The sequence below is a fragment of the Leguminivora glycinivorella genome, chromosome 8 (assembly GCF_023078275.1).
Source record: "Leguminivora glycinivorella isolate SPB_JAAS2020 chromosome 8, LegGlyc_1.1, whole genome shotgun sequence".
Taxonomy (NCBI): domain Eukaryota; kingdom Metazoa; phylum Arthropoda; class Insecta; order Lepidoptera; family Tortricidae; genus Leguminivora; species Leguminivora glycinivorella.
In genome coordinates this window covers 21,592,359-21,614,494 of record NC_062978.1, presented here as the reverse complement: position 1 = coordinate 21,614,494, position 22,136 = coordinate 21,592,359, and the positions used below count along the sequence as shown (strand labels likewise).

The window sequence follows — 22,136 nt, the reverse complement described above, 5'->3', positions numbered from 1 at the left end:
ATTTACTTCGCAAACGTACACTTTATTTTTATTGCGTCTTGAATAACTAGACTACCTAACTTTTTTTTTTTACCCAGGGGGAATCCGTTATGGAATTAAACCCCCTGGGGTGTTCCGACGCTCGCTTTTTGCGCAGGGTTTCGGGCACTCGGTTGTAGGCTTCAATACGCCAGCGTTGCCCTTGAGGCCCGTCGTATCAGACTATTCTGATAGACTACCTAACCTGACCTAACAATAAAAACTATTCGATAAGTAGTCGTGAAATTGAACGAGTAAAAAGAAAACGGAAAAGAATCCAGGAAAATCCAGATTTGTTTTTTTTTTCCAATCCATTCATTTATTTAAACCATGGTTAAATCGGTCGAATATAGTGAAATGCTGAATACGAAGAAGAAGCGGTCTTCAACATTTTACGAAATCTTTTTACTTTTCTTCGTTGTTCAGTGTACGTAACATTATGAAATAAGAAACGGATGTCCGTAAAATCTGTAAAAAATAAACAAAAATGAAAACATATACCTGTATCTATATAAAACCTACGGCAATTAATTATAAACTGAAATAAATGCAATATAATGAATACATTGAAAAGTGACCAATGCCTCCGATGGCACAACGCAGGGTTCGGCGTGCATAGGCTACGGTGGCTGTTTACTATCAAGCGGGCCGTACGCTTGTTTGCCACCGACGTAGTATTAAAAAATATAGTGGCTCAGGAATAAGTACAGTTAGTCACTTCTAATTGTTTTTTAACCGCCTTCCAAATCTCAAAGGAAGGGGTTCTCAATTCGTCTGTATTTTTTTTATTTTTTTTAATGTTTTTTCCTCGATATCTCCGTCGTTACTGGACCGATTTTGAAAAATTTTTTTTGATTGAATGTATATGCATACAGATTGGTCCCATTTTTCTCAGAACCCAGTTCTGGTGGTGGGATCCTGGAGAAATCGAGGAAACTCCTCAAATCTGAAAGGCATATATATGGTGATTTTTGTGTTTTTAAAGGAACAGCATGCATTTACGTACGGGACAGTGACATTTGGTGCAGTGGAACTCCTGATGATGGTCAGAATGGAACTCCTCAAATCTGAACGGCACACTTATAGTGGCTTTGGTATTTTTATAAGAACAGCATGCACTTACGTCCAGAACAGTGACATTTGGTGCAGTGGAACTGCTAATGATAGTCAGAACGGAACTCCTCAAATCTGAACGGCACACTTGTGACTTTGGTATTTTTATAAGAACAGCATGCACTTACGTCCAGAACAGTGACATTTGGTGCAGTGGAACTGCTGATGAAGAGTGAGCCGCCCCTGGTTAGAGTTCCTTTCTGATAATCATTCTCATCTGTAAGTACTTCAGAATCATCCAAATTTCAAAATTGGTTCAGAAATGACGGAGATATCGAATAACAAACATTAAAAAATATACAGACGAATTGATAACATAATCCAACATTTGAAAGTATTTATCACCAGAACCCCAAAGGAAGGCGGTTTTTTTTTCTTAAAAATTATTTTTTTATAAAGTAGTTAACAAACGACCGCACCGTACGGCGATCTTGATTTTTTTTCGCGTGAGTTCGTAGGAACGTGGCATGCTTATCGGTTTTCTACAGGTTACATTTTGGGGAGTGTGCAATGGACTTACATACCTAATCTAATCCCCCCGTCTCCTTTCTGTCAACGCGGGACTAGGCGCGGACTTGCTTTTCACCCTTACGTCGTTTCTTTACCACTGATTCGCACTAAACGATTTGCATCTAGCTTTATCATGCGAACGGCTAAGGAGTGGAACTCACTTCCTGCATGTCTATTTCCAACCCACTATAATTTGGATCTTTTTAAATCAAGAGTGAATAGACATTTTTTGGGTAAACATGCTTCATCCTAGACTGCATCGGCACTTTCCATCAGGTGAGATTGTGGTCAAATGGTTTACCTGTTCCTCATAAAAAAAAAACTCTTTCTTCCTCCCACCACAGAATATATAATAATAGTACAAGTACAGAAGGTTCCTTCTCCTTTGATGTTCACAAAGTGTCGCCATTCTTTTTTTTTTTAATTTATTTACAAAAACGGTACATGTCTACGTTATACATATATGATATAACGTGCGACCGCGTGCGAGTGACGTAGGCCTGCTATTAGTCGATTACCGCAGACATAGTGAGCACTCCAATAGGCACCATCCCACAGGCCTTCATACCAAACGGCTTCTGCACGTAGTTCAGAAACATGACGAACAGTTTCTTATTATCTGTGTCCATGTCTTCCCAAGGTATCGAGTATAAGTGATCTCCGAGAGTTTCGCTCTAAAAATGTGAAGTCATAGTTCATTAATTCAAAGTAAAATAAACTCCTTAGTTACATAGCAACTATGGCACGGGACCCACCGCGAGCTAGTAAACTATGCTATGAGCTATCGGCTATAAAAACGAACAAAAGATAATCACTCCCGTGTAAATAAAAGAGACACGGCGATGTTTATAGTTACTCGCCCAGCGGTGAGCTATCAAAACAGCCGTGTCTCTTTTATTTGCACGGCAGCACTTATCTTTTGTTCGTTTTTATAGCCGATAGCTCATAGCTTACTAGCTCGCGATGAGACCTTGCCTAAGATGCTGGAAGAATTTTTGAGGTTAGATGTAGGAATATATTACTTAAATAAGCTAAAAGATACCAACTACCCTCGGGCTCATTACTTAAAATTAAACCTACATCCCTACTTTAATATCATAAATGGGAACTTATAGTGTTTGTTAAAGTCCGTCTTGCACGGCAAAATGGAGCGACGAATGGACGTGATTTTTTAAGAGGAGATAGGTGAAGAGCAGGAGAGTGACATAGGCTACATTTTGTCTCTTTCTAGCCAGGGAAGTTTCTAGAAAGGAAGAAAATGGGGTGTGGAAGTTTGTATGGAGCATTCCGCAATTTTCGTATTTAATGCGAGCGAAGCCGCGGGCAAAAGCTAGTAAGCATAAAAAATACCTTTGAGTGAATTAATTCAAATACCACCGAAGTTTGAATTAGTTGTTGGAAAATAACCGAGCCCAGTATTCCATATTTTCCGAGTGCTTTAGGTTCCTGAAATAATGACAACATCATTACCATCAGTATCAACGATTTCAACAATAAGGGCCGCTTAACACGGTGCGAGAACTCGCTAGCGAGTTTTATTATACTGAAGTATTTGATTGGTTAGCTGAAGTGTATGTAATTTCCACAGCCCCGCAATGTATGTAAAATCAGATACAAGTTTTCGCATCGTGTAAATCGGCCCTAACGATCGGGTGGGTATAAAATACATTGTCAGGGTCTTACTCTTAACCCGCTTTTGTATATATAACGTACAGTCTGATGAACTGGAAACACTTATGTAAAAAAAAACCTAGCAGAAAAGAACTGAATGGGCGCGTTTCTGAGAAAATAATTATTCTGGCAAACAATACGGTATCCTACATTACGGCATGACTTTATGGGAAACAATAGACCCTATTGGAATACATTACCATAGAAGAACACTCCAACAACATCAGGCAGCACATCACTTGGTGGAAAGCGAGATAGCTGCATAATGTCACATCGAACGTTTCGGACACTTCTGTCATGAATCTGAAATAAATGCGATTTTACACTCGATACAAGTACGAAAAAAAGGCCAGGCAGGTCTGTGTTGGGGCATGTCAGCTGCTAAACATTCTTGGCCTCGGTACAGTGTGCAGCTTCTAGGACCCCTAGGGAAGGCTAAAATTTTCCCAATGAGGTTTTAAGTACCGTGTACCGAAGCTAATAAGGCGGGGAGCGCCACATTAGAAATTCACGACCGAAGGGAGTGTTTTAAATCGACACGATTTACGAATTTTCTTTTCGCACGTGTATCGAACGACGTTTTTCAGTACAGATGGCCTTCCGAAGTTTCGACCTGACATATAATGAACCACTTCTCGCACTAGTGCGTAAAAACACCATCTGTACTGAAAAACTTGTATGTAAGATGTACTATTTAACGGTGATCAAATTGGGGTTGCTGGAGTGATGTTTTACTCTCTACCGCAACCCTAAAGTCATTTGAAATTTTGATCTCTGAAAATATAATATATTACATAGTAAGTAAGTAATAAGTAAGTTTAATATTCATTAAAGCACAAACACAGGCAATGTCCGGTGGACTCCAAACTAGGCTAGACCTGTATCTTGCAGTATATGTGCCTAATGTACCTACTATGAAGACTTTTCAACTCACTTCTTAATAACTGTGTGGTGATCAATTATATCTTTTAATGCACGATTTATTTCTCTGTTATCTATTAGTATTGTATTCAGCTTTGACTCTTCAGAACACGCTACTTTCGGTCTTGGAAAAGTTTTTATGTCATGCAAAAGTATGTTCAGGTGTCCCCAAATATGAAAGACCATTGTGAAAATCAAGAGATCGTAGCATATCATTGCCGTGGGTATATTGTAAGAAGGGAACCAGTTAAAGCAAAATATGAGTAAATATCCCTTTGCGTCGGTGTAAGCATCGAATGGTAATAGGTAGTCAACGGAGTGAACAAATGTTTTATTCTCTGGCATGGGTGTAGAGAACATTCCAGAATATATATTTATAGTGAGGGGCACGACGTTGTATGCAAGTATCCCAGAGAACAGTTGACACAGACTTATCCGGCTGACGTTCTTGCATAGTGTATTGACTCTATTGGTTTCCTGAAAAGGACAATAACAACTTGATTTATAATACTTAAGATGCAAAATAACAATACAATTTTCAGTTTACTCTTTATTATTATACCTATATGGTGAAACGAGAGACTGCCAATGACCAATCTCAGACTGGTCACTTGGTACTAAGCGATTACGTACCGCCTCTTATGGACACCTACAGGCTACAATAGTACATTACGATACAAGTGCGTAAAAAAGGAAGTTCGAAACGAGTGACGATAAATTAAAACACGACCGAAGGGAGTGTTTTAAATCGACACGAGTTGCGAATTTCCTTTTCGCACGAGTATCGTACGACGTTTTTCAGTACAGATGAGCCTCCGAAGTTTCGACCTGGCATATAATGAACCACTTCTCGCACTAGTGCGTAAAAAAAACAACATCCGTACTGAAAAACATGATAAGTTGGAAGTGAGTTGTGTTCCTTAAGGTGGAAGTAAGCACTTTTCTTGATGTTTTGAAGTCATATAGCAAGCGCGGATCCAGCTTCGTGCCCAGGGGGGGGTCACGTGGTAAAGGCCCGTGGCCCCAGGGGGGGGTCACGTGGTCTATTTGTATGGCCAACTTAGCCCAACTTATTTGTATGACCCCCCCCCCTGGATCCGCGCATGTCATATAGGCCACGGTATGTTGTATCTTATCGCAAATTATAGCTCCTTATAGGCCTATGTATTCACATTTCAACTAGTAAATACTTAATGAGAAGGACTAGGTACTGCAATTACAAGCCACCACGGAATCCTGGATAATCATTGGGTTATTTTAGCTAAATACTACTAGGTTTAGCTTAGCTAAATACCTTTGTGGCAAAGTCACTTTTATAGTTATAATGGTTTAAATGAAACTCTAAACAAAACTTTTTTACGGTATTTCGATATTTCTTCTGAAATGGTAGCGACGCTCTTTGCTGAAACAGAAAATTATTAACGATCGTTACACAGTTACAGGAAATCAATTTTTTTTACAAACAGAGAGCACTTCCAAAGTAGATTAGATTTCTACTCGTCATTTTTTCTCTCAAATATCACGATGAAAATAAGTGACCTAACTATAGGTATTACTCACGAGGAATATAGCTGTCAAGAATATATTGCAATAAATCTGCCCTTGGTCAATAAAACTGATGGTACTGAAATATTTCTTCAGATAAAGCAGCACAGGTATGTGGGCGAGGATCTGCGCCGCGACGATGACGTATTTGTACGCCTCTAGGCAGCGCACGCGCAGGTCGGACTTGCCTGGCTTGCCAAATGTTGCGTTGGGCCACTGTGCAATCGTGTTCAGCGCGGCACGGATTGTACGCATGTAGCCAAGTTCGAATACGTCTATTGTAGCACTGAAAATGCAATCACAGGCATGCTCAAATAATATAAATATTACAAGCTTCATAAACATGCCATGTCAAATATCGTTGAGCGCACGGATCGCGAATGCGAGTATACCTATCTAATGCAAAAATGACAATTATTAAAAAAAAACTGAAATAAAGAATCCCACTGATCACTACCAACGAAATCATTTTGGGGATTTTCAGAGACCGGATAGCGGAACTCGGGCACTCTGATTAGAATTATATGTCCCAGTACCTATACACGGACCAACATAATTATGAGTGTATGTTTTTGTAGATATGCACTTACCTATTCTGCATTCTGAATTATTATCAACCGAACGACGTTTCACTACAAGTACCAGTAATTCATTGAGTCGTACACAATAATTATACAAATTGTTTTAACGTTAAAAATATTATGCTGGCCTTGGATTGCATTATTATTATGAAGTATATCTTATATGACCTAGGTATATGTAGGTATAAGCAACTACTTGGATTATTTTTGTTGGGTTCCGCTCCGCACACGTATTTCAATCTAATTCCCATTCAAAATTACAAACCATCATCTAATCCAATCCAAATCCGCAGCGCAGTCTTCGTCAAAAGCGTAGGTACAAAATTACTGCTATCGTTCGGATCGACGAATATATTGCCTTCTTCAGAAGTGTACAACATACAAGGTAAAATCCGGAAGAAGCTTTGTCCAAAAACCTTCAATTCCTACACGCCCCCATCATTCCCCAAGGCGACATGCCCGGTTCAAAAGTTCCAAACATACTGGCTGCACTACCACGTTGCACTGCCAGCGATATTTGCTGGACCAGGGTACTTATGAGTCACCTCTGCCTCTCTCTTAACCACAGTCCCAGGCTTTTAATAAAAGTTTTCACACAGGTTTCCACGACCGCAACCGGGACAAAGTCATACACCGGTTCCAAGTTGGAGTAGGTACCACTCAAGGCTCACCCCGCAGGTTGCTCACCTTGTCGTGGTGGAGGGGCTTAGTAACCGTGGCTTGGTCACCCACGGTGAAGCGAAGAAGCAACCAGGGCCGGCTTGTTGTTGGGCGAGCTGGCCCGAGGAGGATGCTCCAAGTGGGCTTCATAAGCCCGCTTGTGACGCATTGGTGGAGGACCGTCGAGGAAGAGGAGTGTCGGTATTGCGGTGAGCCGTTCTCCCTGTCCTCGGCGGCCGAGGTGGGATCGCAGGGGGAGAGGCGTGATGGTATAGCGGTGCGCCACTCTCCCTACCCCCTGCGACCTTGGCGGGGCCGCTCCGCTGTAGCGGCTTTGGTGGGGCCGCAAGGGAAGAGGAGTGCCGGTATTACGGTGCGCCGTTCTCCCTATCCCTTGCGGCCGACTTGGTTAGCGGTGGAACCAAAGACCATTTCCACCGCTGGGCGCCGGAACATTCTGGCGCCCATGGCCTCTTTGTGGCGGACTCGAAGGGGTCCGTCACTGTACTTGTAAGCGGCCGAGGAGGAAGGTGCGCCCTGTCATCTGGCGCACTCACTGTGGAGGGCCTTTGGGCATCCGCGGAGAAGCCGCACGTGTGCGGCTGCCGCCGGCGGGGTTGCCGATGTAAGCGCAAGTGTACGTACCGGTAACCTCGCCAACAAGGCGGCGAGGTGGCATGTGGGGGGGGTTTTTAGTGGGTATACCGTGGCCTCATTAGCCAATACGGGAGTCCCACATAACCGCTCGGGTCCCCCCTCGCACCCGAGTGGTATGCGGAACGCATTAACCCCCCAAACAAAAAAAAAAGGTACCACTCAAGGCTGGCGTCCACTTACGTCGAATCGAGCCCCCCATACATTTATTATGGACGGTGAATTCGATTCGACGCGTCGCCAATGGACGCAGTCTCATAGCAAATGCAGAAGGAGAATTAATAAGATTCGACTCGGCGAGCCTAGTGAACGCCAGCCTTTACAAACACAGATACGGATACACTTCGACTCGACCCATTGTTTAGTGATCTTTTACGTAACTTAAGCGTAACCATAGTAGGTAATTCATTGCGATTATAAAGGTGGTACGAAATGTTGCAGTCGGCTCTTCTAACAGTTCTAACATAATTCATGCCTTGTGTGTGATGGTTCCCACGAATGACGTCTAATAAAATGAAACAATAATCAACTTTAGAAATAAGTAGATAGTGAATTATGTGACTTGCATAGGCAAACTCGTTTTATAATTTTATACTAAATTCGTTTCTTGTCGATGTTATTCAGGCTAAGATAAGTTAGCAACGATTTTAACAGCCTCGCTGGTGCAAATGTTCCTTTTTTACGTCAAACATAGATGAATTTATGACGTTTACTGAATTCTTGCAACTATGTATTTATTTATTTATTTATTTAATCTTTATTGTACACAAAGAAAAGAACTTATAGTACAAAAGGCGGACTTAATGCCAGACAGCATTCTCTACCAGTCAACCTTTAGGCAAACAGAGATATTGTGGGCGGTGCTAATAACAAAATATTACATACAATAGAAATAACATAATAAATTTACATAAACTTACATAAATATATATACATATATACACACAAAAATACATATATAAACAACTAGGAATCCTTCATTCTACTAGCAAAGAAAGAACGTACAGATTTCTTAAAAGCGAACTTGTTTGGAGCATTTTTGATATGTAGGGGAAGTCCGTTCCAAAGGCGCGCCACATGCACGCGAAAAGAGTTAGACATAAAGCCAGTGTGATGCGGTGGAATGGATAAGGTCATATTGCCAGAGGAGCGAAGACGGCGCTCGCGAGAGACACCGTAATACTGAAATAGGGACTTGAGGTATTCAGGAGCATGTGGATCATTAAGCACAGTATATAAAGAGCAAAGCATGCGAACACTGCGTCGTTGTCGAATGGGAAGCCAGCCAAGCTGAGAACGATATGAAGAGATATGATCATATTTGCGAAGGCAGAAAATGAAGCGTATGCAGTTATTGAGAAGGCGATCCAGCTTACTTAGAAGTTCTTCAGAGATGTCCGGGTAACATACATCACCATAATCGATTATGGGCAGAATAAGAGTGTTTATTAACAGAATTTTGGTCTTAATCGGCAAGAAGTTCTTGAGCTTATTGAGAGAATGAAGAGAGTTCATAACTTTCCGACTAATCTCGCTAACCTGCGCCCTCCAGCTCATCGTACTATCCAGTAAAATACCAAGGTCTTTAACGCTATGACTAAAAGGTATTGGTGTACCATTAAAGTTTACGGGTGTAATAGCATTAAAATCCAGTCTAACAAGCTGCCGAGAACTACCAATGACAATAGCTTGGCACTTAGAAGGGTTTACAAAAAGACCGTACTTCTCAGACCACTGTTGGATGTGTAAGAGATCCAGGTTAAGCTTGCTGATAGTGAACGAAAGTTCAGTAACATCACAGTGGTCGTAAAGTTGCAAGTCGTCGGCATACAAGTGGTGAGAACAGCGGAGGCCAGGTGTGATAAAATTAATAAAGGTGGAGAACAAAAGCGGAGATAAAATACCACCCTGGGGGACGCCAGTCGCAAGATTACACCAGTCAGACAGAGACCGGTCGACCCTGACTGCTTGTTGGCGGCCACACAGATAAGAAGCAAACCAATTAAGGACAGTAGGAGACACATTCAAATGTTTCAGCAGAGCAAGAAGTATGTCATGATCAACAGTATTGAAAGCGTTGGAGAAGTCTATTAGAACAAGAACTGTGACCATTTGACCCTCCATGCCCTGTCGAATGTCCTCCGTGACTTTAATAAGTGCTGTGCAGGTGCTGTGGCTCGGACGGAAACCTGACTGTACAGGGCTCAACAAGTTGTGCGAGAGAATGAACCGAGACAATTGCTTGTGCACCGCCGCCTCAGCTACTTTAGAGAGAAAAGGGAGTATAGAAATTGGTCGAAAATTGCTGAGGGCGGTGGGATTGCTAGTTTTCGGAAGCGGAATAACGAATGCCTTTCGCCAGAGAGAAGGAAATTCACCAGTAGCCAGTGAGCAATTGATGATGTCAGCCACTACAGGAAGCATACAGTCAAGGACTGATACAATCATATGACGGCTAACATCATCACAGCCCACGGCTTTTGACTTAATGGCTGTTATTATAGATTTGATATCGGAAATAGAAACAGATGAAAAAGAGAAAGTGTCAGAGACAGGAGAAGGTAGAGATGAAATGCTAGAGAGGGTGGCGGCTTTAGTTTTGCTATCGACCGAAAGAGCGGAAGAAAAATGACAGTTAAGATCATTGAGAGAAAACGTATTATCAGTAATACTGTTAGCAGGTTTTCCCATGCCAAGCGATTTGAGAAACTTCCACACATCGGCCATAGACGAAGATGATACATTGTGATGAATGAACCGTCGCTTCGCTGTTCGCACCACCTGATTGCAACGATTACGGGCAGTCTTAAAAAGTTTAAAGTTCTCGTCGGTACGATCACGCTTGAAAATACTAAAAGCTCGATTTCTTTTTTTCATAGCATCTCGGACAGTCTCGGTGATCCAAGGAGCTGGTGGACGTTTGACGCGCACGGAGTGGATGGGTGCATGTTTGTTAAAAAGTGTCAGAGTAGCAGCGTTAAACAAAGAAACTTTGTAATATTTGTAAAAATAAAAAAGCTCTCCTCAGGATTTGGACCCGGAACTTTTGCTTCGTAGACATACTATCGAGAAGGCTAAAGAAATTGTCAAACCCTAACGCACCTCCGATTGCAGCGCCACCTGTCTTATTGTTTTATATGTGCACTTCTGATACATAAAGATGGTTCTCCTTACCTCTAATCTCCATACTTGCAACCGCGGGGCTTTTATTTTAATTATAAACTGGCCAGTGATTGACCTAAGTCTGAGTATTATATTCTTTGCCTAAGTCCAAGTCGCACCCATCTGTAAAGAAAGACTTGGCTTAAATGAATTACATCCAGGGCATAATAATAAAAAAAAATGTCACTGTCACTGTCACTAGTGTCACTGTCAAATTCAAACCAAATGTCAAAACTTTTTGACAATGTCATTCTGACAATCTGAGCTTATGCGTGAAAAGTTGGAAACGTGTTATTATTGTTTTGTTTTTATTTAACAGCGTGCTAACCATGGAAATTCCTGACGTTAATTATGTATGATTATTATTTATTTAGTTAATCTTGACCCGAAACGTTGAATTGGCAATATCACTACCAGTCATTAGCTCAATGTGCTTACTACCTACTCGGCACTAATTCTTTATCTTTTTTTCTTTTTTATCTAACAATAATAATCGACTAGTAAACACCAACGGATAGTGTATTTAATGCTTTCGTGTGAATTTGTCAAATCTAATTTGTCTATCATGAGAGACGTAACATGGGCAGGTCTAAGTGAATGAAAAGATTTAGGTATTCTACAGGTCTACCACCTATATTTGCTACATAGCTGTAAGTACTATTATTGCCACTGAAGTTTGAACAAGTTAGGTAAAAAATAAATTAATAGTTTAAAAAACACTATAAAACACGCTTTTATGAATGCACGTAAAAGCCAAAAATAAATTATGGATCGTTCAAGTTGTCTCTATTTGTGAGCTGAAGTTTAAAAACTATGTGCTTTTAATTATAATATTTCATTGTAAAAGCGTGGGGCGCTGGAACAGGAAAGACTTTTTGTATAACTTGCTGATAAATCAAATTATGCTATGTTACGGGAAGGAGGTTACACAGATTGACGCGCTAACTGGAGTTGCAGCATGACTAGTAGGTTCTACATTAAACAGTCAAATCAATTAAAAGTCAGTGTTCAAAGTAGGTACCAGTTTGTCGAACTCAGACAAAATATGCGCTAGTAGCGAGGAGAGTCGACAGTCACCGACACTTAGAACGCCGCTTTTTTCCGGTAATCAAAGTACAAAAGGGGAAAGTGTCTACAGTGACAGGATGCAGAGTTCTTGTTCGTGGACGAGATATCTTTGGTTCTCTAAGTTCTCTTTGGTAACCCTTAGGCGGCATATGTAAACGTTATGTTATGTTCTTATGCAACTTCATTCGCCAGGAAGTTCGGATTAGTATTTGTTTACAAGAAAGTCTTTCCTGTTCCAGCGCCCCACGCTTTTACAATCAAATATTATAATTAAAAGCACATAGTTTTTAAACTTCAGCTCACAAATAGAGACAACTTGAACGGTCCATAATTTATTTTTGGCTTTTACGTGCATTTATAAAAGCGTGTTTTATAGTGTTTTTTAAACTATTAATTTATTTTATACTTTTTAGTCATTAATAATGAAATACTTTTAACATTTATACATAAATTTATTTCAAGTAGGCGGATTTTACATGCCATTTGTGGCTTAACACACGTTAAGTACAAGTACACACTTATTGCTAATTGCTACTTAATAATAACTAGCGGCTACCTTCTTATTACGGTATTATCATAAAAATGTTTATACCTAGTAAGTTATCCGTAAAAGATAGACAATATAGACATGTGCCATCGCGGACTTTTTGAAGACATTAGAGAGACATACTTTCGCCATACATTGTTTTGAAGCTCTCAGCTAGTGGGATTTTGTTTGACTCGATTAGAAAATATTGTCACATTTCAACTAATTCAAACAAAATTTAAGTATTTCTTTTTTGCCGAGCCCCCCCTTTATTTGCTCTTAAGGGTCACAGGAAAACCATTACCCAACTTATTTTATTGGGTTGGTAAGAAAGTAATGAGCGATCGATTGAATTCCACATAAAATTTTTAAGAGAGTTCTAGAATCTTCTATGGTCGAAAGTATATAAAGGGCGAGTCGCACAGTTTCTCGTCAGTCATTCACTAGCTGTCGCCGAGCTAATATAAGGAAGAAAATGGACGAATTAAAAGTGCATGTAAGGCATTGCTTACTATATGAATTTCAGTCTGGCCATTCAGCCGCCGAAGCAGTGCGTAATATATGTCAGCGTGTTGCTCCTGAAGTTGTGTCTTAGGCCACGGCGAAACGATGGTTCCAGCGGTTTCGTAGTGGCGACTTTTCATTATCAGATCAACCTAAGTCTGGTCGACCGGTGAAGATTGATGTAGCCAAATTAAAAACCTTAATTGAAGGAGATCCGAGGCTAACGAGTCGTACTCTTGCTACCGAGTTAGGCTGCTCTCATGTCACCATAGAAACACATTTACACGAGTTGGGAAAAAACTACAAATACAGTGTTTGGATACCGCACGAACTTGATAGAGATCAACTAAGCCGCCGTGCCGATATCTGCATACAACTTCTGTCTTTTCGCCGCACATTCAACTGGTTGGACCATCTTATCACTGGAGATGAAAAATGGGTCTTATATATAAATCACACACGCAAACATCAGTGGCTAGCTCCAAACGAAAAAGGAATAGAGGCACCAAAAACAGAGCCTCACCCGAAAAAAGTTATGCTGTCCGTTTGGTGGGATATTCATGGTATTATTCACTGGGAACTCCTACCAAGTGGAATGACTGTTACCGCATCAGTATACTGTAATCAGCTTGAAAATTTAAACCAAAAAATCTGCCAGAATCGTCCACAGCATGCTAAAGTTTTTTTCTTACACGACAATGCTCGCCTACACATTGCAAAAGTGACTCGGCTAAAGCTATTGGAGCTAGGTTGGAAAGTGATACCTCATCCACCGTACTCTCCAGACTTGGCACCTACGGATTACGCATTGTTCAGATCGCTAAGCAATGCCTTGAATGAAAAAAAGTTCGATGATCAAGCCCATCTACGACAGTACATAGCTGAGTTTTTTGAATCTAAACCTAAGAACTTCTTCGCCGATGCTATTCATTCTTTACCAGAACGATGGAGACAAGTAGTAGATAACGAAGGCCGTTATATTTTTGATAAATGATTAAAATAATAAATTAAATAAAAATTACAATATTGGTTATGATTCGCTCATTACTTTCTTACCAACCCAATAAATACAACGTTGATCTTTCTTTTATGCGGGGGGCTTCGCCCCCCGAGCCCCCCTTTGTTTACTCTTAAAGGTCACAAGAAAACGTTAACCCAACTTATTTTAAATACTACGTTGATCTTTCTTTTATGCGGGGGGGCTTCGCCCCCCGAGCCCCCCTTTTCGTTACTCTTAAGGGTCACAAGAAAACCCTAACCCAACTTATTTTAAATACTACGTTGATCTTTCTTTTATGCGGGGGCTTCGCCCCCGAGCCCCCTTTTCGTTACTCTTAAGGGTCACAAGAAAACCCTAAACCAACTTATTTTAAAAACAACGTTGATCTTTCTTTCATGCGGGGGCTTCGCCCCCGAGCCCCTTTGTTTGCTCTTAAAGGTCACAACAAAACGCTAACCCAACTTATTTTAAATACAACGTTGATCTTTCTTTTAAACGGGGGGCTTCGCCCCCCGAGCTCCCCTTTGTTTGCTCTTAAAGGTCACAAGAAAACGCTAACCCAACTTATTTTAAATACTACGTTAATCTTTCTTTTATGCGGGGGCTTCGCCCCCCGAGCCCCCCTTTTCGTTACTCTTAAGGGTAACAAAAAAAACTTATTTTAAATACAACGTTTAACTTTCTTTTATGCGGGGGGCTTCGCCCCCCGAGCCTCCCTTTGTTTGCTCTTAAAGGTCACAAGAAAACGCTAACCCAACTTATTCTACATACTACGTTGATCTTTCATGCGGGGGGCTTCGCCCCCCGAGCCCCCCTTTGTTTGCTCTTAAAGGTCACAAGAAAACGCTAACCCAACTTATTCTACATACTACGTTGATCTTTCTTTCATGCGGGGGGCTTCGCCCCCCGAGCCCGCCTTTTCGTTACTCTTAAGGGTCACAAGAAAACCCTAACCCAACTTATTTTAAATACTACGTTGATCTTTCTTTTATGCGGGGGCTTCGCCCCCCGAGCCCCCCTTTTCGTTACTCTTAAGGGTCACAAGAAAACCCTAAACCAACTTATTTTAAATACAACGTTGATCATTCTTTCATGCGGGGGGCTTCGCCCCCCGAGCCCCCCATTGTTTGCTCTTAAAGGTCACAACAAAACGCTAACCCAAGTTATTTTAAATACAACGTTGATCTTTCTTTTGTGCGGGGGGCTTCGCCCCCCGAGCTCCCCTTTGTTTGCTCTTAAAGGTCACAAGAAAACGCTAACCCAAATTATTTTAAATACTACGTTAATCTTTCTTTTATGCGGGGGCTTCGCCCCCCGAGCCCCCCTTTTCGTCACTCTTAAGGGTAACAAGAAAAAACTTATTTTAAATACAACGTTTATCTTTCTTTTATGCGGGGGGCTTCGCCCCCCGAGCCTCCCTTTGTTTGCTCTTAAAGATCACAAGAAAACGCTAACCCAACTTATTCTACATACTACGTTGATCTTTCTTTCATGTGGGGGGCTTCGCCCCCCGAGCCCCCCTTTTCTTTACTCTTAAGGATCACAAGAAAACCTTAACCCAACTTATTTTAAATACAACGTTGATTTTTCTTTTATGCGGGGGGCTTCGCCCCCGAGCCCCCCTTTGTTTGCTCTGAAAGGTCACAAGAAAACGCTAACCCAACTTATTTTAAATACTAGGTTAATCTTTCTTTTATGCGGGGGGCTTCGCCCCACGAGCCCCCCTTTGTTTGCTCTTAAAGGTCACAAGAAAACGCTAACCCAACTTATTTTAAATACTACGTTAATCTTTCTTTTATGCGGGGGCTTCGCCCCCCGAGCCCCCCTTTTCGTCACTCTTAAGGGTAACAAGAAAAAACTTATTTTAAATACAACGTTTATCTTTCTTTTATGCGGGGGGCTTCGCCCCCCGAGCCTCCCTTTGTTTGCTCTTAAAGGTCACAAGAAAACGCTAACCCAACTTATTCTACATACTACGTTGATCTTTCTTTCATGTGGGGGCTTCGCCCCCCGAGCCCCCTTTTCTTTACTCTTAAGGATCACAAGAAAACCTTAACCCAACTTATTTTAAATACAACGTTGATCTTTCTTTTATGCGGGGGCTTCGCCCCCGAGCCCCCTTTGTTTGCTCTGAAAGGTCACAAGAAAACGCTAACCCAACTTATTTTAAATACTAGGTTAATCTTTCTTTTATGCGGGGGCTTCGCCCCCGAGCCCCCCTTTGTTTGCTCTTAAAGGTCACAAGAAAACGCTAACCCAACTTATTCTAAACACTACGTTGATCTTTATTTCATGCCCCTTTTCTTTATTTCATCCCCCTTTTCTTTACTCTTAAGGATCACAAGAAAACCTTAACCCAACTTATTTTAAATACAACGTTGATCTTTCTTTTATGCGGGGGCTTCGCCCCCGAGCCCCCTTTGTTTGCTCTGAAAGGTCACAAGAAAACGCTAACCCAACTTATTTTAAATACTACGTTAATCTTTCTTTTATGCGGGGGCTTCGCCCCCGAGCCCCCTTTGTTTGCTCTTAAAGGTCACAAGAAAACGCTAACCCAACTTATCTTAAATACTACGTTGATCTTTCTTTCATGCGGGGGGCTTCGCCCCCCGAGCCCCCTTTGTTTGCTCTTGAAGGTCACAAGAAAACGCTAATCCAACTTATTCTAAATACTACGTTGATCTTTCTTTCATGCGGGGGGCTTCGCCCCCCGAGCCCCCCTTTGTTTGCTCTGAATGGTCACAAGAAAACGCTAACCCAACTTATTTTAAATACTACGTTAATCTTTCTTTTATGCGGGGGGCTTCGCCCCCCGAGCCCCCCTTTGTTTGCTCTTAAAGGTCACAAGAAAACGCTAACCCGACTTATCTTAAATACTACGTTGATCTTTCTTTCATGCGGGGGCTTCGCCCCCGAGCTCCCCCCCCTTTTCTTTACTCTTAAGGATCACAAGAAAACCTTAACCCAACTTATTTTAAATACAACGTTGATCTTTCTTTTATGCTTCCCCCTCGAGCTCCCCCCCCTTTTTCTGTTCTTATCTTCCGGCACCATCATCAGGCCTTGAAACCTAATCGTAGTCAAAGTTCATTACAAGACTTTTCTAAGAAGCCCAAAAACAGCTATGATACGATGTTCCATCATGTAGTTCCAGTTCATATCTTCCGGCTCCATCATCAGACCTTGAAACCTAATCGTAGTCAAAGTTCATTACAAGACTTTTCTAAGAAGCACAAAAACAGCTAATGATACGATGTTCCATCATGTAGTTCCAGTTCATATCTTCCGGCTCCATCATCAGACCTTGAAACCTAATCGTAGTCAAAGTTCATTACAAGACTTTTCTAAGAAGCCCAAAAACAGCTATGATACGATGTTCCATCATGTTGTTCCAGTTCATATCTTCCGGCTCCATCATCAGACCTTGAAACCTAATCGTAGTCAAAGTTCATTACAAGACTTTTCTAAGAAGCCAAAAAACAGCTATGATACGATGTTCCATCATGTAGTTCCAGCTCATATCTTCCGGCTCCATCATCAGACCTTGAAACCTAATTGTAGTCAAAGTTCATTACAAGACTTTCCTAAGAAGCCCAAAAACAGCTATGATACGATGTTCCGTCATGTAGTTCCAGTTCATATCTTCCGGCTCCATCATCAGACCTTGAAACCTAATCGTAGTCAAAGTTCATTACAAGACTTTTCTAAGAAGCCCAAAAACAGCTATGATACGATGTTCCATCATGTAGTTCCAGTTCATATATTTCGGCTTCATCATCAGACCTTGAAACCTAATTGTAGTCAAAGTTCATTACAAGACTTTTCTAAGAAACCCAAAAACGGCTGTGATACGATGTTCCATCATGTAGTTCCAGTTCATATCTTCCGACTCCATCATCAGATCAGCTCAACAGTACCATATTATTGTATTGTCATCGGAACTACATATAGCTGCCAATTTTCATTATGCTACGACTCCTGGAAGATGGTTAAATTAGCTTCCTTAGATTCCATTACATACATAGTTACATACACGACGACCTAATAAAAGCGTGTTAAAAAGAAGCAACTTCTAGAGACAAATTTTAGAGAAATTATAACTTTATTTTCTAATCAGATGGCTGAAGATTTCGGAAAGTTTAAGAAGACAGATTTGGTCCAGCTTCATGGTGCGTACAAATGCATGCAGCGTGAGGTACACACCCTTCGCAGCAAGCGATGGCAGTGCCGTGACAAGCGCTGCAAGGATAAGAGGCGAGTCGTTAAACACTTGATGTCTTGCCCGGTGAGCTATGACTGCCTTGGCTATATTTGATCAATTCTTATCAAAATACATCTTTAATTTTGTTTTACATATTACATGCCAGTGTTTTGTATTGTACAGCAGTACAAGTACAAGTACACTAATTTGGCATACAAGTAGCAGAATAAGCAACCGTGTCATAATTTTTGCAAAAATGTATAAGAATCTATTTATAATTGTCATCATGCATGTTGATGGAAAAGGAGGCTAGCTCGGTGGGCCTCGGCTGGGCGCGCCTCGGACCGGGAACAGTGGAAATCCTTCCTAAGAGCCCTATGCCCCTGATGAGGGACAACAGGATATAAACATCATCATTCGGGTTTTATTTACAAGTTAATACTTACTTGTCAACACTTACAAACAACCATTTTCTTTTTAATTTCCAGTCGGATAAGAAATGCAGTTGGCCTGTCGAATGTACTTTACTGAGACAAGAAATTAAGCGTTCAGTAAGTTGCAGAGAAGAAGAATGTCCCATCTGCATGCAGAAGAAGCAGTGGCAAACATCAGTATCAGCGGGGCAAAGAAGTAATTTTATTGATCTACTGTGAGTTTACTGAATGCATTATCTAATAATTTAGTTGTAAAATTAACTCATCAGTCAGAATTATTTTTTTACAACACACCCAGCTGGTATTAAAGACAGGCTCTCTTGATACTACATAAAATAAATAAATAAATAAATAAATAAATAAATAAATATTGGGGTCACCTTACACAGATCAACTTAGCCCCAAACTAAGCAAAGCTTGTACTATGGGTGCTAAGCGACGATATACATACTTAAATAGATAAATACATACTTATATACATAGAAAACATCCATGACTCAGGAACAAATATCAGTGCTCATCACACAAATATATGTGATAGACAATGGTTTTCTGACTCTGGGAAAAATAATACGATCGATTTTTATACTAAATCAGTGTTAAGTGATAAATAGGCCAAATCTTATTTATATACTTAAATATATCGTAATTGGTAAGTTTTCTTAAAAAAAATACTACTATTAAAAAGGTACACTATTTGTGAAACCTTTATGATAAAATATTTAAACATAAACCCTACTAACTCCGAAAAAATCAGCCTAAATCACATACTAAAAATCGCCATCGTCCTGTTTTTTTACACTTTTCCGCCATTTCATCTTAATCCTTAAATAATAAATAGTAAATCATCATATTATTTAATTTATTTTATTGTATATTACTTTTATAATCATATTATAACAAACCTAGCCTAAGAATCAAAATGAATAAAGAGAATAATAATGAATAATAATTAAGCAATAAATGTGATTTTGGATAGCTACATATCGAGTCACGGGCCATCAAATATATGATGCATCACCATGCATTTAAGGGTTAAGCCATTTGCATGCAAAGTCATTTCAAACAATTTAAACTTTATACTTACCTCAAGTCAACTGCATGCGCGGATCCAGGGGGGGGGGGGTCATGAGGGTCATGACCCCCCCTGGAGCCTAGGCTGGCCATACAAATAGACCACGTGACCCCCCGGGGGGCCTGGGCCTTTACCACGTGACCCCCCCCCCCTGGGCACGAATCTGGATCCGCGCTTGGTCAACTGGTAGAATTTCCCTACATCATCAGAGTATGCTTCAAGCTTCATGCACAAGCTATTATCATACCTTCCCATAAAAGTGATACTCTCAACGCGTTTACTAACTCAGCAGTTCTCGAAAAGTTATACAAAAATTAAGGAATTTTATTCCTTTTTTGTTACCAAGATTTATTTCATGAATTGAAATTTTAGTAAGTTTTATTTGGTCATTAAGGTTCTCTAGTCTCTTTATTTTCTTTATTATAACAATTATCCTATATATATCTTACGAAAGTCTGACTTATGTCACTAAACTTTGGTAACAAAATAGGATTAATTTAAATTTGCTGACGTGGCTATGTACAAACTTTTTGAAAATTTCTGAACTATGCGTTTAAATTAACTTTTCTAACTTTGTTTACAGGGTGCAATCCGCTTCAAAATCCAGTTCCACATTCGATGGTAACAGGAATTTCTCCCTACATCAGAAAGTAGTATATACTAAATCAATAGAAGGTGAAATATACAAAAAGGCCAATAGTCTGACGGATTACTATCGGATGCTGGCCACAAAGAAGTGGGACATTGAAATTAACATTGAAAAGAGAGAAAGGAACAGACAGAGAAGACATCGCACATTGGCGAATGTGCAAGGTGAAGAGAGGCGGGTTAATATGCCTTATATTAATTTAAATGCTGATGGAGCTCATTCTGAACCACCTGATATACACTAAAATCATTTATGTCTCACTAAGAGATATTTTATAAGCCACCAATTCAGCCTTAGACATATTATATCTTTTTTTCTACACATAGGTACTTATTATTAATAACCTAACCACACAATTATAAAAAAAACCCCGACCGCGACATAGTGGACCGATTTTCATGAAACATGGCCCTGACTAATTCAGCTTACGAACAAAAAAATCTAAATCGGTTCATCACACACACAAACAGACAGACAGACAGACTCATCAAACTTATAACACCCCGTCGTTTTTGCGTCGGGGGTTAAAAACTAAATTTGTATTGAAATGTGTAATGTTTGTACTTTATTGAATTAAAACACAAAAAAATCACGATATTTTGACGAGTTCCCTAGTTTTCTCCAGGATAAAAATGGCACCAACTTGTAATAGTACATTGTGCAACAAGGGGAGGTAGTTGAATATTACTAACGAGAGTAAGTTAAACAGTAAAGGATGGTAACCTCCTCTTATTGAGATATGGAAGTCGGTGAAAAACTTAGCGTTTGCTAAATTAGGTAACAGACGGTTTGGTGCAACCGATCTTTGATATTTTGGAACATAATCATTTATTCAAAAGTGATGTGTGAAGCAGTAGGTATGCAACACATACCTAGCAAAATAATTTCTACCTTGGGCCTTAACCCCCTACGTTCAGAATTAATTTTAGTCGAGTCAAAGCTAAGCTAAAGTTTATTTTCAACTTGGAGTCATTATCAGAGGTGTCCTTACGGGTAAAACAAACTTAAAGCTCCGACTGTACTAAATTAAGGACTGTACTAAATTAAGGACTGTACTAAATTAAGGACACAACTGATAATAATAGTAAAAAATTACTGGAACTGAAAATACTTAAAAACGGTGTCGAAATATGCTTGCTAAGGGAAGTAGACATGGTGATATAGTATTTTATGCAACTGGCGTTTAAGTGAGGTCAAAAAAGACGAGCGGCGTGAGTAACAATTTGAGGCGAAGCCGAAAATTGTTAATAAAGACGCCACGAGTATTTTTTAACTCAGTTAAACACCGTTGCATACAATAGGTACTTTTTCTACGACCATGCACTTACTTTTTAATAGTTTTCTAGAATAACTTTCGTGAAATTCGCAGTTTCCTGTATTTTGACTTGTCGGCCTCCCCTCTGTTCCTGCACTCACCCTGTCGCTCGCACTCCCCCTCGCCGCCACCGCCGCCAGCCCCCGGCGCCCCGCGCCCCCGCTATATCCCTTAAAGGCTTCCCAACAATGCTTTAAGAGCTAAATCGTATGCGTGGGTGCGCGGGGCGCCGGGCGGGGGCGGGCATCTTTTATGTAGGGTTTTAACGATCTATGCACGACACTGTAAATGACGAATAACAACACGGGAGTAGAAAAAATAATTTAAGATTGAATATATTTTATAACATTTATTTATATAAGAAACTAGCGACCCGCCCCGGCTTCGCACGGGTACTATACCTACATGTCAACCTTCCTCTAGAATCACTATTATCTATTAAAAAAAAACTGCATCAAAATCCGTTGCGTAGTTTTAAAGATTTAAGCATACATTATGGACATAGGGACAGAGAAAGCGACTTTGTTTT

The 22,136-nt window shown here is 40.4% G+C and overlaps 2 protein-coding genes across 5 annotated transcripts; one reads left to right on the top strand and one right to left on the bottom strand.

The window, feature by feature from the left end:
- Window positions 1-153: 153 nt before the first annotated feature.
- LOC125228922 lies at window positions 154-6,405 on the bottom strand. Of its 3 annotated transcripts, XM_048133640.1 has the most exons (8): window positions 6,369-6,405; window positions 5,794-6,064; window positions 5,528-5,635; window positions 4,247-4,710; window positions 3,513-3,615; window positions 2,992-3,087; window positions 2,160-2,315; window positions 154-486 (listed from the first exon to the last, which is right to left on the bottom strand). In XM_048133640.1, the coding sequence occupies exons 1-8, from the start codon at window positions 6,377-6,379 to the stop codon at window positions 424-426; spliced, it is 1,272 nt and encodes a 423-aa protein (XP_047989597.1). In that variant the 5' UTR covers window positions 6,380-6,405; the 3' UTR covers window positions 154-423. The 3 variants fall into 3 exon arrangements, with proteins under 3 accessions (XP_047989597.1, XP_047989596.1, XP_047989598.1); XM_048133639.1 differs by lacking the exon at window positions 6,369-6,405 and having other exon boundaries at window positions 5,794-6,313; XM_048133641.1 differs by lacking the exons at window positions 5,528-5,635; window positions 6,369-6,405 and having other exon boundaries at window positions 5,794-6,313.
- Window positions 6,406-11,088: 4,683 nt separating this feature from the next.
- Window positions 11,089-20,613, top strand: LOC125229062. Of its 2 annotated transcripts, none has more exons than XM_048133837.1 (4): window positions 11,089-11,188; window positions 18,051-18,218; window positions 18,623-18,783; window positions 20,227-20,613. In XM_048133837.1, exons 1-4 carry the CDS (start codon window positions 11,165-11,167, stop codon window positions 20,534-20,536), a joined length of 663 nt encoding a protein of 220 aa, XP_047989794.1. In that variant the 5' UTR covers window positions 11,089-11,164; the 3' UTR covers window positions 20,537-20,613. The 2 variants fall into 2 exon arrangements, with proteins under 2 accessions (XP_047989794.1, XP_047989795.1); XM_048133838.1 differs by lacking the exon at window positions 11,089-11,188 and adding an exon at window positions 11,214-11,485.
- The last annotated feature ends 1,523 nt before the right edge of the window (window positions 20,614-22,136 follow it).